The sequence below is a fragment of the Hemitrygon akajei genome, chromosome 11, assembly GCF_048418815.1.
Source record: "Hemitrygon akajei chromosome 11, sHemAka1.3, whole genome shotgun sequence".
Taxonomy (NCBI): domain Eukaryota; kingdom Metazoa; phylum Chordata; class Chondrichthyes; order Myliobatiformes; family Dasyatidae; genus Hemitrygon; species Hemitrygon akajei.
Window position 1 is genome coordinate 8273538 of NC_133134.1, and position 16058 is coordinate 8289595.

Consider the following 16058-nt stretch of genomic DNA (forward strand, 5'->3'; position numbering starts at 1 on the left):
TTGAGAGACCAGTTCTGTCCTGTGTTAGTTGAAATATTGACTGTTCGTTCCTCTCCATTGTTGCTGCTGAATTCCTCCAGCGTTTTGTGTTTGTTGATTTAACAAAAATTAAATCAGACATTTTTAACTCAGGCGTGTTTATGGATGAATAGTGGCCAAGGACATCAGAATGAAGTCCTCACCCTTCAGTAAACTGCCAAAAATCTTTAACTTCCACTTCAGAGAGAAAAACACTTCTTGGGTTAATGTTCCATGTAAAGGGTGCAATCTCCTACAGTGCAGCACTCTTTCAGGAGCTGAGATACCGGGGCACGGGCCACAGTAGCGGAATGTTTAGCACAAAGCTATTACAGCTACGGCCATCAGAGTTAGGTATTCAATTCCGACACCATCTACTGAGTTTGTACGTTCTCCCTATGACCATGTGAGTGCACGGTTTTCCTCCCACATTCCAATGACATACCGATTAGAAGGTTAATTGGTCATTAATTGTAAATTGTCCTGTTTTTAGGCTAGGGTTAAATAACTGTGTTGCTGGGTGGCCTGGCTCGTTGGGCCAGAAGAGCCTGTTCCTTGCTGTATCTAAATAAATAAATAAGATTAGCTTCTTTTTTTCTGGCACCTGTACATTGAAATATACAGTGAAATGTGTTGTTTGCATCATTGTTTGTGATGTGCTGGGGGCAGCCCACATGCCACCATGCTTCCTGTGCCAACATATCGTGCCAGCAACTCACTGACCCCAACCCAAACGTGGTTTGAATGTGAGAGGAAGCCAGAGCACCCAGAGGAAACGCACGTCACCGGGAGAACGTGCAAACACCTTACAGCATCAGTGGGAATCGAACCCTGATCACGCTGGTGTTATAAAGCACTTGTGCTTACTACTACACTACCTGCTGCCCTAAGAATCGGGTTAAGGCTCAAATCCTCCACAGTCTCACACGGATCCAAGAATATTAAGGTAAAATCTGGCTCACTCTCTGTCCTGATGTCTAAATGATTCTTGGTGTACAGGTGCTGAGACAGCTACAGCAAGGGCTGGCCAAGTGCTACTCGGTGGCTTTCGAGAAAAGCGGAGCTGTGTCTGATGCAAAGATCACGCCCCACACCTTAAACTTTGTCAAGAAGCTTGTGAGCACCTTCGGGGTCGGCCTTGAAAACGTATCCAACGTTTCCACCATGTTCTCGAGTGCTGCCTCCGAGTCCCTGGCCAGGAGGGCTCAAGCCACAGCGCAGGACCCTGTCTTCCAGAAGCTCAAGGGACAGTTCACGACAGGTGAGGACCATGCAGTGCTTTGTCACGTTGTGTTTGACAGAGCAGTGGGCTCAGGAGAGCAGGTGATTCTCTTCCTAAGCAATGATATATCAACATTGTACTACCAGAGGCAAGGATATAAGGTTGAGGCACTGGTGAGGTCTCACTTGGGGTATTGTCGCCAGTTTTGGCCCCTTGTCTACAGAAGATTGTGCTGACTTTGGAGAGGGTTCAAAGGAGGTTCTCAAAAATGATTCTGTGATTGAAAGGCATACTGTATGATGAGTGTTTAATGGCTCTGGGCTTGTACTCACTGGAATTCAGAAGAATGAGGAGGGATCTCACTGAATGTTGGAAGGCCTCAGCAGAGTAGATGTGAAAAGGATGTTTCCTTTGGTGGGGGAGTCTAGGACCATAGGGCACAGCCTCAGAATAGAGGGACGTCCCTTTAGAACAGAAATGAGGAGGAACTTCCTGAGGCAGAGGGTGGTGTGTCTGTGGAATTTGTTGCCACAGGCAGCTGTGGAGGCCAAGTCACTGGGTACATTTAAGGCAGAGGTTGGTAGGTTCTTAATTAGTCAGGGGATGAAGGGATACAGGGAGAAAGCAGGAGATTTGGGCTAAGAGGGAAAATGGATCAGTCATGATGGAATGTTGGAGCAAACTTGATGGGCCAAATGGCCTAATTCTACTTGTATACCTCATGGTCTTGTATATGTACTTTGATAATGAGTTTTGACTTTTGATATGTCTGCCTGCACTGCACTTTTCCCATAACTGTAACATTATTGTTTTCCTTTTATACTGACTAGATGCTCTTACGTATGGAATCACACAGAACGTACTTGCATGTGGGGTCGTTGCTTTGCTGCTGCTTGTGTGTGGGAGGGGGAGCTGGGGGGGACTTTGGGATTCTAACATTTAACTGTCATTCATTCTTTGGGGCACTCCTCTGTTTTTGTGGATGTTTGCAAAGAAAAACAATTTCAGGATGTATATTGTATACATTTCTCTGACGTTAAATGTACCTTTGAATGGCATGCTTCTGTCTGGATGGCTTGCAAAACAACAGATTTGTCACTGTATTTTGTGCAAGTGGCAGCAATAAATCAATTACTTAATGTGGCTGAGTGGCAGATGCTGTGGTGTCCCTCCAGCCAGTTCCAGTTTATATTGAGCTGGTTGGTCTTGGTCAGGACTCTGCCTGTGGAATTACCCCTTGCCCCTCTCCCTGCTTGCACCAGGGGCGTGAAAGTGGACCCTAGCGGAAATGTGATTGTCACGTGTACCAAGATACTGTGGAAAAGTTTTGTTTGTTTACTATCCAGACAGCTCATTCCCTATGAGAATGTTCACACTGCTTACAGACAGCAGTGGGAATTGAACCCTAATCACTGTCGCTGTCAGGCATTGCACCTACCGCCCCTCGACCATTGGATACGGCGTCCATGTGGCTGCACCAGAACAAATTGTTGGTGATATTCACACCGAGGGATTTGAGTCACTCCGAACCACTGATACAGACGGGTGTGTGCTCCATCCCACTTCCTGAAGTGGGTGACCTGCTTCTGGTGTGCTTTACAGTTCCTGTCCAGCGGGTCCTGCATGTGCCTAAGATAACAGGGTTGAGCCCACTCCCACTAACACCCGCCATTGGAGGAGTGGAGGCCTATGGGACTCAGTGGAGTTTGTGGAGGAAGTTTCAGTACGACCTCTGAAGATAAGATGGTGCACGGGTTGTAGCTGAGAACATGGCAACGATCAAAAACAGCATTTTGTCAGCTTAATTGTAAGGCATAAATTTAAAGTGATAGAGGAAAGTATTGGGCGATATCAGAGTTAAGTTTTTTTTTTAGAGTAGTGGGTGCATAGACCTCACTGCCAGGGTAAGGATTAGAGATTAGTTTTATTTGTCACTTGTACATTGAAACATAAAATGAATTGCATTGTTATCAAATCAGCGAGGATTGTGCTGGACAATTCACAAGTGTCAGAGGTCTTTTGGAATGTGGGAGGAAACCAGAGCACCCAGACGAAACACACGTGGTCACGGGAAGAATGTACAAACTCCATACGGGCAATGGCTGGATTTGAACCCTAGTCAGTGATGAGTAAAGTGATAGCATAGTGGTAGGGGCAGATGTATTAGGGACACTTAAGCGGCTATTAGGTAGGCACATGCATGATAGAAAAATGGAGGGCAATGTGGAATGGAAGGGTTAGATTGATCCTGCAGTAGGTTAAAAGGTTGGCACAACACTGTGGGCTGAAGGGCCTGTACTGTCTGTGTTCAACACTCCAGCTTTTAAACTGAGCCATAAGCTTCCTAAGAAGGCAGCAATCCTTCATTATGAAAATGCTCCCTGATGGTTGAAATCTTTTGGCCAGGGTCGTTTTTGCAGCCAGCTCAGCTTTTGAAGTCTAGTTAGTGCTGTGTGTGGTAACGTAAATCAGAATTGTAGTGACCTGCTACTAGCTGTGTGAAGCAGGAGTGTCTGGAGTTAAATGCTCGCCACCCTGCTGCAGTTCCGCCTGTGGCCAGCATCGAGTGTGGGCTAACCAAGTCTGGGTGAAGCACAGGAGCAGATAACAACCAGAGGATCAGAGACTACCACTTGGCCCGTTTCCTCTGTGCTGACTCTGATCCCACATTTCTTTTTCCAAATCCATTATTTGTAAAGGCTACATTGTACGTCAAATCTTAACCGTTTGTTAAAGAATTCCATGCTCAGGATTCAAGTATATGAGTGATTCAATATGACTTCTATGAGTATAAGTGATTCAAGTATCACCTGAACATCAGAACATACAGTGAAATGTGTCATTTGCAGTATCAGCCAACACACTCAGGGGTGTATTGGGGCAGCTCACAAGTGTCATCACATGTTCCAGTGCCAACAAAAAATGCCCACGATGCTCGGCAGGACACAGCAAGCAATAAAACAACAACAGCAATCAAAGCCCCTATCTGTCCCTCTGCTGCCCCCCGCCCACCCCCATCTGTCCCTTTGGTTCCCTGCCCCACTGTCTTTGGAAACATTTTCTTACTGTGTCTAAGCTATTCCTGATTTGTAGTACTCCATTCAAATCTCCCTGTGACCACCTCTGCTATAATGACATAAAACCCTGTTTCTTCGACCCCATCCTGTAACCGACCTTCTCATCGCTAATTCCATTCCATTACCACTGTCGTCTCTTCAAAGCCTATGTCACACCGTCGTAGAGCACCACAGCAAAAACACAGGCCCTTGGCCCATCCAGTCCATGGCAAACTTGTTAATCCGCCTAGTCCCACTGACCCTCCATACCCCTCCCATCCATGTACAATACCTATCCAAACTTCTCAGTGTGCAGTCAAATCTGCACCCACCGTTTTTGCTGGCAACTCATTCTACACTCCAACCATCCTCACATTCCCCTTAAGTTAGGGAACAACTTTGTTGGGCACCTCCGCACCATCTGCCATCAGCGAGACCTCCCATTTGGCCAAACTTTCTGAATCTCATTCCTGTTCCGACACGTCGATCCCTGGCCTCCTTTTCTGCCAAGATGAGGCCACCCTCAGGGTAGAGGAGCAACGCCTTATATTCCATCTGGGTACTTTCCAGTAAATATATCCCCCCCCCCCCCCCAGTTCCTGTACTCCCCACTACTTCTCACCTGGCTTCACCTTCCAGCTGGCCTCCTTACCCTCCCCCCACCTTTTTATTTTGGCATCTTCCCTCTTCCTTCTCAATCCTGAAGAAGGGTCTCGGCTAGAAAATTCGACTGTTTATCGTTCCCATAGATGCTGCCTGTCCTGCTGAGTTCCTCCAGCATTTTGTGTGTCCTTGTAAATGTTTCACCTTTCACCCTTAACCTATGATCCCATTATTGCTGAATTCTGGAAACAATTTTCCATGCCATGATCTATACGTCTGCACGTTTTGCTTCTGTTCAGAACATCGAAGACATATATACAGAAACATGCAGGAAAAGGGTGAAGGATGTCAACCTGCTCATAGACTGTCTGTCTCATTCCCATCTGGGAAGAGACTACTCAGTGTTCACACCAGGCTCAAAAACATCTAATCTTATGTATTTATATTTATTGTTTTTTAATTGTATTCTTTATGCTTATTGTGCTTTTGTTATGCTGTGGCAAATCTGAAGTAACATTTATTTCATTCTCCTTTACACTTATGTACTGAAGAATGACAATAAACAATCCTGAAACTTTTGTAAGTTTTGTTACGGTGTCTGTTGCCTTAAGGTACTGAGCTGCTCCCCAGGCTGTCTCATGGTGAGGCTGAGTTGTATTTCATTCTCTGATATTTCTTCAGACACTTGTTCTTCAACTTCAGAACGTGTTGACTTATGTTGACCACAGTTCTACAGGTGTCCTTTTCTCTCTGTCTGGAACATTCCTTGTGCATGAGTGTAGATGATGTGCTTTGGTGTGCTGCCCAGCTGTGGGTAGCCTTGAGAGCCTAGGCTGGAATGGATCTGATACCTTCCTCGTGTTCAGACGTTCACCAGCAGGGATTATTGGATGATCACCAAGAGCACAGACTAATTCCTTAGTCCCAGCACGCAGCACTCTGTTCCAACAGCAAACTTACTGCAGGTGTTTTGAACCTGGCCCCGAAGATGATGGGGGTCGAGAGGGAAAGTAAATCAACCATAATCGAATGGTGGAGCAGACTTGATGAACTAAATGGTCTAATTTTCCTCCCATGTCTTATGGTCTTATGATGGACATACTCAGCAAATTCAAGAACGGATTTATGCTTCAGGGTCGCTGACCTTTCACTTGGAAAATGTCTGTTGGAAAAGCCATTGACCTGGAAAATAGATTAGAACATGGAACCACCTTTAACCTACTTTAAGATCAATCTAAGCCCTCCATTTTTCTATCATCCGTGAGTCTATCTAAGAATCTTTGGGATATTCCTCAAGAAGGTGGCATCCATCATTAAGGGCCCCTATTACTCAGGGAGGAGGTACAGGAGCCTGAAGACACACACTTGAAAAGCTTTGTCCCTTCCGCCATCAGGTTTCCAAATGGACAACGAACCCATGAGCACAACCTCACTATTTTTGTTGTCTTTTTGCACTATATAAAGTATATAAACAGTGAAATCCTGAGATTCGTCTTCCCACAGACAGCCATGAAACAAAACAACACCATGGAATCCGTTCAAAGAAAAAGATCAAACACCCAATGCACAAAAAAAAAGAACGAATCATGCAAACGGCAAAAAATGAGCGAATAACATACAGAATGTTAAACATCAAACACTGAGTCCTTGAAACAGTCTGGGAACGTTCAGTTTAGCTCAGTTCCGTTCAATTTAGCCGTGTCGTTTGTTGTCTACATGCCACAGAGCCAGTTCACCCTGATCAAAATCACACAAAATAGCAATTTTAAAAAAGGAGTAATCAGAAATAACATGAACTGCAGAGTCCTCTAAAAACAAGTCTAATGCACAAACGGCACTGATCAAACCTTACCCCCGACCCAAAACGCTGGCATCTTCCTCCAGCAGCAGCAAGGGAGAGGGAGACGGGTTAAACGTAGGTAGACGGCGCTGACCTTCCACTCTCCTCCTCGTTGATTTTAATCTTCAAGATCAGGGAATAATGAGCCGATTGTGGATTTGTTCTCCACCATTAGGCTGCATTCTTAATGTCACCCTCAACCACGCCGAATTCCTTCGAAGACAGCGGAAGCACCAGATCGCTCAGTTGGCCCAAAAACACATCATCAAAGTGTAAATTACGGTCTCCAATCACACACAGATTAGTAGTAGAGGTATATTTAAAAGAAGGAGAGAACGAAGTAGTTTCGTGAACTGTCTGCAGGATGTCACCGTTAGTTGCTTCAGCGCCTGTGCCATCTTGCCCGGTCACACGTAGGTCGAAACGTACAGTGAAATGCGCCAACATAAGATTACCACAATGCTTGGCAGAACACAACAAACCAGCACTAACCCAGCGATAAAGCACCAACTGCATAATGAGCTCTGTTCCTGATGAAGGGTCTTGGGCCGAAATGGATACACGGTCGACATTGTTGTCGGCTGACCTGCTGAATTCCTCTAGCATTTTGTGTGTTGAGTTCTCGTATCTTTCTCTTGTGGTTGAAATGTCTACAGGGTCTACATGTTGCTGGCCAGTTTAGTGGGTGCCTGGGCTGCTCTGCTGGGAGTGGTAGTGAAAGCAATTACAATAGAGCTGTTTAAAAAGGCTCTGAATTTGCAGAGAATGGAGGGAAATGGCCACCAAGAGGACCACAACCTTTTTGTGATTTGGAGGCTTGCGTGCCTCAATGACCCAGAGAGCTATGTTGGCTGGAGTTTCTTCTTTGGCTCCTGGTAGATTCACCCTTGCCAAACAGGTCAAAGTGAAGAGGCCAGACTAAGAGTGGTCCAGACTAAGGAGCTGGTGGTGGACCTGAGGAGGGCTAAGGCACCGGTGAACCCCGTTTCCATCAGTGTAGACATGGTGGAGGATTACAAATACCTGGGGATACAAATGGACAATAAACTGGACTGGTCAAGAACACTGAGGCTGTCTACAAGAAGGGTCAGAGCCGTCTCTATTTCCTGAGGAGACTGAGGTCCTTTAACATCTGCCGGACGATGCTGAGGATGTTCAACGAGTCTGTGGTGGCCAGTGCTATCATGTTTGCTGTTGTGTGCTGGGGCAGCAGGCTGAGGGTAGCAGACACCAACAGAATCAACAAACTCATTCGTAAGACCAGTGATGTTATGGGAGTGGAACTGGACTCTCTGACGGTGGTGTCTGAAAAGAGGATGCTGTCCAAGTTGCATGCCATCTTGGACAATGACTCCCATCCTCTCCATAATGTACTGGTTAGGCACAGGAGTACATTCAGCCAGAGACTCATTCCACCGAGATGTAACACTGAGCGTCATAGGAAGTCATTCCTGCCTGTGGCCATCAAACTTTACAACTCCTCCCTTGGAGTGTCAGACACCCTGAGCCAATAGGTTGGTCCTGGACTTATTTCCACTGGGCATGATTAACTTATTATTATTTAATTATTTTGGGTTTTATATTGCTATATTTCTTCACTATTCTTGGTTGGTGCGGCTGTAACGAAACCCAGTTTCCCTCGGGATCAATAAAGTATGTCTGTCTGTCAGTCTTCCAGGTTTGGGGGTTCCGCTCAGGGCTGGCAACTGTGACTGGTCAAACAAAATTGTTCCGGAAACAGCAATGAAAAATACTTCTACTTCTGACTGGCCAAGGACAAACAGATGGAGGACCTTCATTGCTGCCGTAAATGCCAGCAGCATAACGGGCAGTAATTTAGGAGGGATTTGGACATTGTGTAGGCAGAAGTGATTAGGTAAACATTTAATTAGTTCCAGTAATATGTTGTAGGCTGAATGGCCTGTTCCTGTGCTGTACTGTTCTATGTTCTGTAACACGGCATGGTATCTAACGTCTCTGCTGCTTTGAAGCAGCGTTAATTGCAAGTTCCGTGTGTAGTTCCCCTGCTGTGTAATTTCAAAATGAAACAGCCTCGTCATGTTAACTTAACCGTGCTGTCAATGAAAGTGTAATGAAAGGCTCTGAGAGAGAGGGGAACCATGCAGCCAAACAGATGTGCAAAGCCTCACCAATTCCTTAAAGTGAGGGGCTCACTGAGTGTTTAATAAAAAACAGTGATGTGCTTCAGTCTGTTCCAAAGCTGAGGCAGATTTAATGTCTTTTCTAAACCGACACATTATTATTTTGAGCAACACACACAAAATGCTAGAGGAACTCAGCAGGCTGGGCAGCATCAATGGAAAGGAATAAAGAATGGACATTTTGGGCTGAGACCCTTCATCAGGACAGGAAAGAAAGGGGGGCAGAAGGTGATGGGGAGGAAGAGTATGAGCTCGAAGGTGCTACGTGAAACCAGGTTGGGGGAGGCTGGATGAAGTGAGAATCTGGGAGGTGGTGGATTGCAAACTCTGCCACTCCCATCATTGACACTAGCCTCCCTAGTATTAAGGACATCTTCAAAAGTTAATGCCTCAAAAAGATGCCATCCATTATTAAGGACCCCATCAATTAGGATATGCCCTCGTTTCATTGCTACCGTTAGGGTAGCAATGAAAACACACACTTAAACGTTTTAGGAACAGTATCTTCCCCTCTGCCATCAGATTTCTGAATGGACAATGAACCAACCCACGAACACTACCTCACTATTTTTGCTCTTTATGCACTGCTAAGTTATTTATATATATGTATATATAATATAAATATTTCCTTTTGTCATTTATAATATTTTTATACATTGTACTGTATTGCTGCCACAAAACAACAGATTTCACAACATATGTCAGTGATAATAAACGATTCTGGAAAGGAAAAAGGTAAAAGGCTGAAGAAGAAGGAATCTGACAGGACTGTAGGAGAAAAGGACTTAATTCTTCACAATGGCATATATTAAACACGATGGCACATGCTCTTCCAAAACACAACTTTACAGTTCCTGTCAGTAAAAAAGAATTATTTTCCATAGTTTTCAATATGATTGAACTGCTCTGTGCCTGAATTTCTACCTGTTGAATAGAAAACGAAAACAGGGAGCAGCTATGTGCATAATTTATCATTTCATCAAAAATAAAGACATAAAGCTGGGGCATAGTTATGACAAACTGTTCCTAACCTGTTAAATCTCAAAGCAAACCGCCCTTCTCCCACATGGCTATTTCCCAGTTACTTTGTTGTGACTAGACAGATGACCAGCTAGTCCATCTCTCTTGTCCCACCTTCATGATTCATGAAGTCATACAGCTCTGAAACTGGCCGTTTGGCTTGACCTGTCCATGTCCAACCAAGGTGCCTCTATCCCATTTGCTTGTATTGGGCCCACTTCAATAGTGGGAGAGTCTAGGACCAGAGGACACAGCCTCAGATGGAAGTCAAATTGTTGAGTATACTTTGACTTTGACAGGTTCTTGATTAATAAGAGCATCAAAGCTTATAGGGAGAATGGGGTTGAGGGGGGAAATAAATCAGCCGTGATCAAATGGTGGAACTGACTCCATGACCTTTGTCTGATAGTGTTATGGGCTATCCCTCTAAATCTTTCCAATCAAAGTAACTATCCAGTGTACCTGTTGTTACTGCCTCAACACTCTCTTCTGGCACCTCATTTAATTGACCCATCATCCTCTCAATGAAAATTTTCCTGTCAGATCTCCTCTCAGCCCCTCTCAACTTAAATCTATACCTTCTAGCTTTGGACTCCCTTGGGAAAAATATTGTGACTGTTTTGCCTATCTGCACCCCTTTTTGTTTGAATAACCTGTAAGGTCACCACTCAGTCTTCTTCACTCCAGGGAAGCAGTCCCAGTCTGTCCAATCCTAGCAGTATCCTTAGAAATTGTTTTTGCCCCCTCTTTAGCGTAATCACATAGTGTAGCAGGGGTGTGTAGTGGGTGATGTAACGCTTTTACAGAGACAGCGACTCTGCCACTGCCTGTCAGGAGTTTGTACGTTCTCCCTGTAACCGCGTGGATTTTCCTCATTTCCAAAAACATAAAGAGCACCATAATAATGTAGCATTTAGAGCAATGCTGTTACAGCTCGAAGTTCAGAGTTGCAGTTCCGACACTGTTTGTAAGGAGCTTGTATGTTCTCCCCAAGACCACGTGGTATCCTCTGGGTGCTCCAGTTTCCTCCCACATTGCAACAACGTTCTAGTTCATAAGTTAATTGGTCGTTGTGAATTATCCTCTGAATAGGCGAGGGTTAAATAGGTGGGTTACTGGGCAGCGTGGCTCATTGGGCCGGAAGGGCCTGTTACTGTGCTGTATCTCTTCAAAAAAAAACACATAATAATAATATAGTGTGCCAACCTCCCGTTTCCCTCCACAGATGTTGCCTGACCTGCTAAGTTCTGGCTTTGGGTGTGTTTTGCTCCAAATCTCCAGCCTCCCTGCTGTCTCTCAAACTGCCATGGGTTGTGTAACATCACGAAGGATCCCACCCACCCTGCTCATGGCCTTGTTGTCCCACTCCCATCAGCGAGGAGGCTACATTGCATTCAGGGCAAGGCCACCAGACTCAAAATCAGTTACTTTCCCCCAATCAGTAAGGCTGATCAAAGCCCCCACCCACTAAACACCCCTCCACACCCCCAACTACCACAACTTTATCATTTCCTGTCAGAGTCACCTTTTGTACAGACACTCCTGTGTATGGTGTCACGTTATGTACATACGATCAGTCTATGTATGCAAGCTATCTTGAGTATTTATATTTATTATCTTTTTATTATTGTGTTCTTTACTGCGTTTTTTTTTTGTGCTGCATCAGATCCGGAGTGACAATTATTTTGTTCTCCTTTACACTTGTGTACTGGAAATGACATTAAGAAATCTTGACAATACTTTGGAGATATCACGGAAGATACTATCTTCTGCAAAGCAGCCTTTAACTGCATTTCCAAAGGAGCCAGTAGGTGGCGCATACCACCACGCCATATAAGATTCTTTGCGAGTTACCGGGTGCATTTTCTCCTAAGTGGCAGCATCTAGCACAGGGGATGAAAAATGACGGCTAGAAAATAAGGAAAAGCAATTAGAGCATGAGAGCGTCGCAGGGTTTTGTTTGAAACTTAACTTCCCAATCAGTTTGCGAGCATAAGCACAGCCCCGAGGCTTAACAGCTAGAAGTGGGACCCTTAATACCCAAGGGGCCGAGCAAATGAAGGGTCTGCTTGTTGTCTCTTGACGGTAGCAGCGAATCATGAATTTGACCTATATAGCTAATGCACGTTTGGCGTGATGTACTCTCTGGGGCACGGCCGTGGCATGACAGCAAATAATGGGAGTTCTGAGCCATATGATTGAAAGCAGTGGATGTTGGCTATCCTGCGGAGAAATACTGGTGAAATGGTTTTGCATGCTGGGTGATTGTTCAGGATTCACAGGGGCTTCAACTATAAATAATTGTAATGTTTTTTCCCCTCTCCTCTTCATCTTGTTTGAGAGACAGTTTGCTGCCATTAAAAAAAGCGTTAGCTTTGCTGTGCAATCCTTAGGGTCATCTGGCTGTTCTTCCTCACCTCCCTGTATACAGCTCGGCTTCGGGGATTTTATTGCCGACCTTGTGCCTCGATTCAAATTGATTAAAAGGGAAGGCAATTGCTCTCTAGGCTTGCAGGGCAGTGTCAGTTCTAGAAGCTCATGTCCAATCTGGCAGGTTTAAAAAGCACTCGCAGAGTTTTCATTTCATTCCTACTGGCATTCACGCCGTTTCCGTATCTCAAGCTGGCTGCTCATTAGCTGAGCGTGCGTACTTTGACGTCTGAGTGACATTTGCTTTTCCAGTTCTCCATCATAAACAAATATGTTCAGTGCTTTGATTAACTAATTTGCTGCAGGAGGTGGTGCTTCCGTAAAATATAGGAGCAGAATTGGGCCATTTGGCCTTTTGAGTCTGCTCCGCCATTCTATCATGACTGATATATTATCTCTCTCAACTCCATTCTCCCTTCAGGCAGAAGTGGCCGGATTCTGTAAGGGACTGACAGGGTAGATACAGAGAGCTTGTCTGAAGAAGCTGAAGGATGTCTGAGGGCTGTGTGCAGAGTTAGGATAACAGGTTCATCTTTTGACTGAGTTGAGAGATCATCCTTTATTTGGGAAAAGTAAAGGTAATAGATTAGCTTCACTTCATGTATATTGAGACATACAGCAAGATGTTGATCTATGTCAATGACCTGCGCAATCCGAGGGGCATCCAACAAGTATCACTGTGCTTCCGCTGCCAACGTAACATGCACACAACTTCCTAACCCTAACCACAGCTTCGGAGCGTGGGAGCGGACCGGAGCAGCCAGAGAAAACGCACGAGATCATGGAGAGAATGTACTGCCTCCTTACAGACAGCAGTGGGAAGTGAACCCTGACTGGCGATTGCTGGTGTTTGTACCTTAGAGGACAGTGTGTGTGTGTTCTGGGGAATATTCTTGGCAGGGAAAGGTTCTTAGTATTGGACTACTTGGGGCTTGACTGCTAAAGTGAAGGTAAGGCAGTGATCTTCCGGTAGAGAAGACCACAATGGTGATACATCCTGAATGTAGGTTATTGCTTACACTGTGAGCGTTCAGGCAAAGGAAAGGGCATGCAGACTTTATGTACAAGGTTTAATAATGGCTATTATCTTTACCGCTGTATCCTTTGCAAGGGCTTTGGACAGCACTGGAATACAATGCTCTGCTTTAGCCAGATCCAACACCATGTTGTGACAGTTTGCTGCTGTGATATCCAAGTTGGTGTGGAGTACCATGGAACCTTTAGGCAGTGGGCCCTGCCATTGTTCAGGGATGCACCCACCATGGCAGACAGCATCTGTGAAAAGAGAAAAGCAGTTAATGTCCTTACCACTTTCTGCAGATGTGGCCTGCCCTGCTGAACACCTCCATCATTTTCTACTTTTAAGATTTTTGGTGTCTGCAGTTTATTGACTTTCATAAACACAAGAATCTGCAGAAGCTGGAAATCCAGAACAACACACATGAAATGCTGGAGGAACTCAGCAGGTCAGGCAGCATCTATGGAGTGGAATAAACAGTCAATGTTTTGGGCTGAGACCCTTTATAAACTGTCAGTGCTGTGGGTGAAACACTTTATCTTGAGTCCTGAAGGGTCTTAGCCCGAAACGTCAACTGTTTATTCCTCTCCACAAACGCTGCTTGGCTTATTGAATTTCATTAGGCTACATCTATATATTAAGTCCTCTTCCACTATTGGTTTATTATTGTTCAGGGAAGATGAGGGGGAATTTCTTCTCTCATGGCAGTGCGAGTGTGGAACAAGTGGTGGATATGGGTTCAATTATGAAAAAAAATTGGATAGGTAGGGGTATGGAGGGCTATGATCTGGGTGCAGGTTGATGGGACTAGGCAGATTAAGAGTCTGGCATGGACTAGATGGGCTGAATGGCCAGTTTCTGCGCTGTAGTGTTCTATGAGTCTATGATCTGTAGCAATGCGTACCATTCTGACAGATTGTGTCTAGGTAAAAGTAATCAAGGTAATAAAAGAGACATGGAATGCAATTACAGAGAAAGTAAATAAATAAAGCATATGGGCCACAGCAAGATAGATTGGGAGAGTCAGAAAGCTGGGAGGATGTAGGTGGTAGAATCTATGGTCCGATCTCCTGTCCTATTAGATTCCTCCTCCTTCAGCCTTCTAGCTCTTCCACCTATCACCAGCCAGCTTCCCACTCACCTGGTGTCACCCATCGCCTGCCAGGTTGTACTCCATTCCCTCTTCCTGATGGAGGGTCTCGGCCCAAAATGTTGACCGTTTATTCCCCTCTGCAGCTGCAAATTCCTCCAACATTTGGAGTGTGTTGATTATTTTAAACTGTCATCACCCTGATGGAGTTGAAATGATGGTCTTCTCCAAATTGATCAGAAATTATTAAGCTTGTGTAGAAAAGGAAAGCTAACCTTCTATCATTGGCTGAGGGCAGCTGATCTGGAAGGGACAACTGATAATCAGGGGATTGGTGACTACTGCCTGCAACCAGTCTGAGGCTGTAAATTAATGGTTTCTTGGTGTGAGGTTCACTAAAGCTGGCTTAAAGCAGTTTGTATGTAACAGTGGCCACATCCCAGTACAGCGCTTCAATTGGCAGCGAGGGTAGCTAGGGGCCACATACCCTAGTGAGATACAGATATGCCTGTCTTAGCATGCGGAGTTAGCTCTGGCTGACTGGACGGATGAGGTCCAGTGGCCAGCATGGTGGCTCTGCATTGTCTCATTGATAGTGAGGCAATGACTAGGCACAGAAGTCACGATTGTCCGCTGTAACCAAGGAACACCCCAGATGTGGTGACCACTCATTCCGCTGGACCTGGACTTCCGAGGTCGAGAGAGTGGAACTGCCCCAGTGCAACAGCTTTTCCATTTTCAAAAGCACTCCATTTCTAATCTGCCGTTGTCGGATGCGACAGCCTGGGGAATCCAATTCCAGGTTCCTGGTGGAAGGAAACGAATTTCTTTTGCATCTGGCGATAAACTTCCTGAAACACACAATGGAGCTGGAGGAACTTAACGGTTCAGGCAGCGTCTGTGGAGGGAAATAACTCACTGATGTTTCAGGTGGAGACCCTTCATCGGGGCTGGAAAGAAAGGGGGATAGCCAGTAGAAAGAGGTGGGAGGGAGGTGGTGTGGTAGGTGGTAAGTGGATCTAGGTGAGGGGAGTGGTAACCAGATGATGGAGGGAATAGAACATAGAACAGTACAACAACAGGCCCTTTGGCCCACAGTGTTACGCTGAACCAATTAAATCAGTTATCAAATCACTAACTAATCCCTTCTGCCTGCACAATGTCCATATCCTTCCACTTTCCTCATATTCATGTGCCTATCTAAACATCTCTTAAAAGTCCCTAATGTATCTCCTCTCCCACCACCCAAGGCAGTGCATTCCAGGCACCCACCACTCTCTGTGTAAAAAAAACAAAAACAAACAACTTGCCCCCACATCTCCTTTGAAACTACCCCCTCTCACGTTGAATGCATTCCTCTGGTATTAGACACTTAATACCAGGTGGTATTGGTAAAGGATGATGGGTGGTAGTCTGAAAATCTCTAAGAAGAAAATCATTAAGAAGAGGGACACCTCACGTCTTAATAAGCTGGTAAGGAAGGCGGGCTCTGTCGTGGGCAAAGTACTGGAGAGTTTAACATCGGTAGCTGAGCGAAGGGCGCTGAGTAGGCTACGGTCAATTATGGAAAACTCTGAACATCCTCTACATAGCACCATC

At 45.3% G+C, this 16058-nt stretch overlaps 1 protein-coding gene across 1 annotated transcript in view; it reads left to right on the forward strand.

Moving 5' to 3' along the window:
• The window catches only part of trrap (transformation/transcription domain-associated protein), a 305269-nt gene that overhangs the window by 256327 nt on the left and 32884 nt on the right, over nt 1–16058 (forward strand). Inside the window, exon 66 of the mRNA XM_073060184.1 lies at nt 1018–1279. Within this exon, the coding sequence (XP_072916285.1) occupies nt 1018–1279 (262 nt within the window). The remainder of the gene's footprint in view (nt 1–1017; nt 1280–16058) is intronic.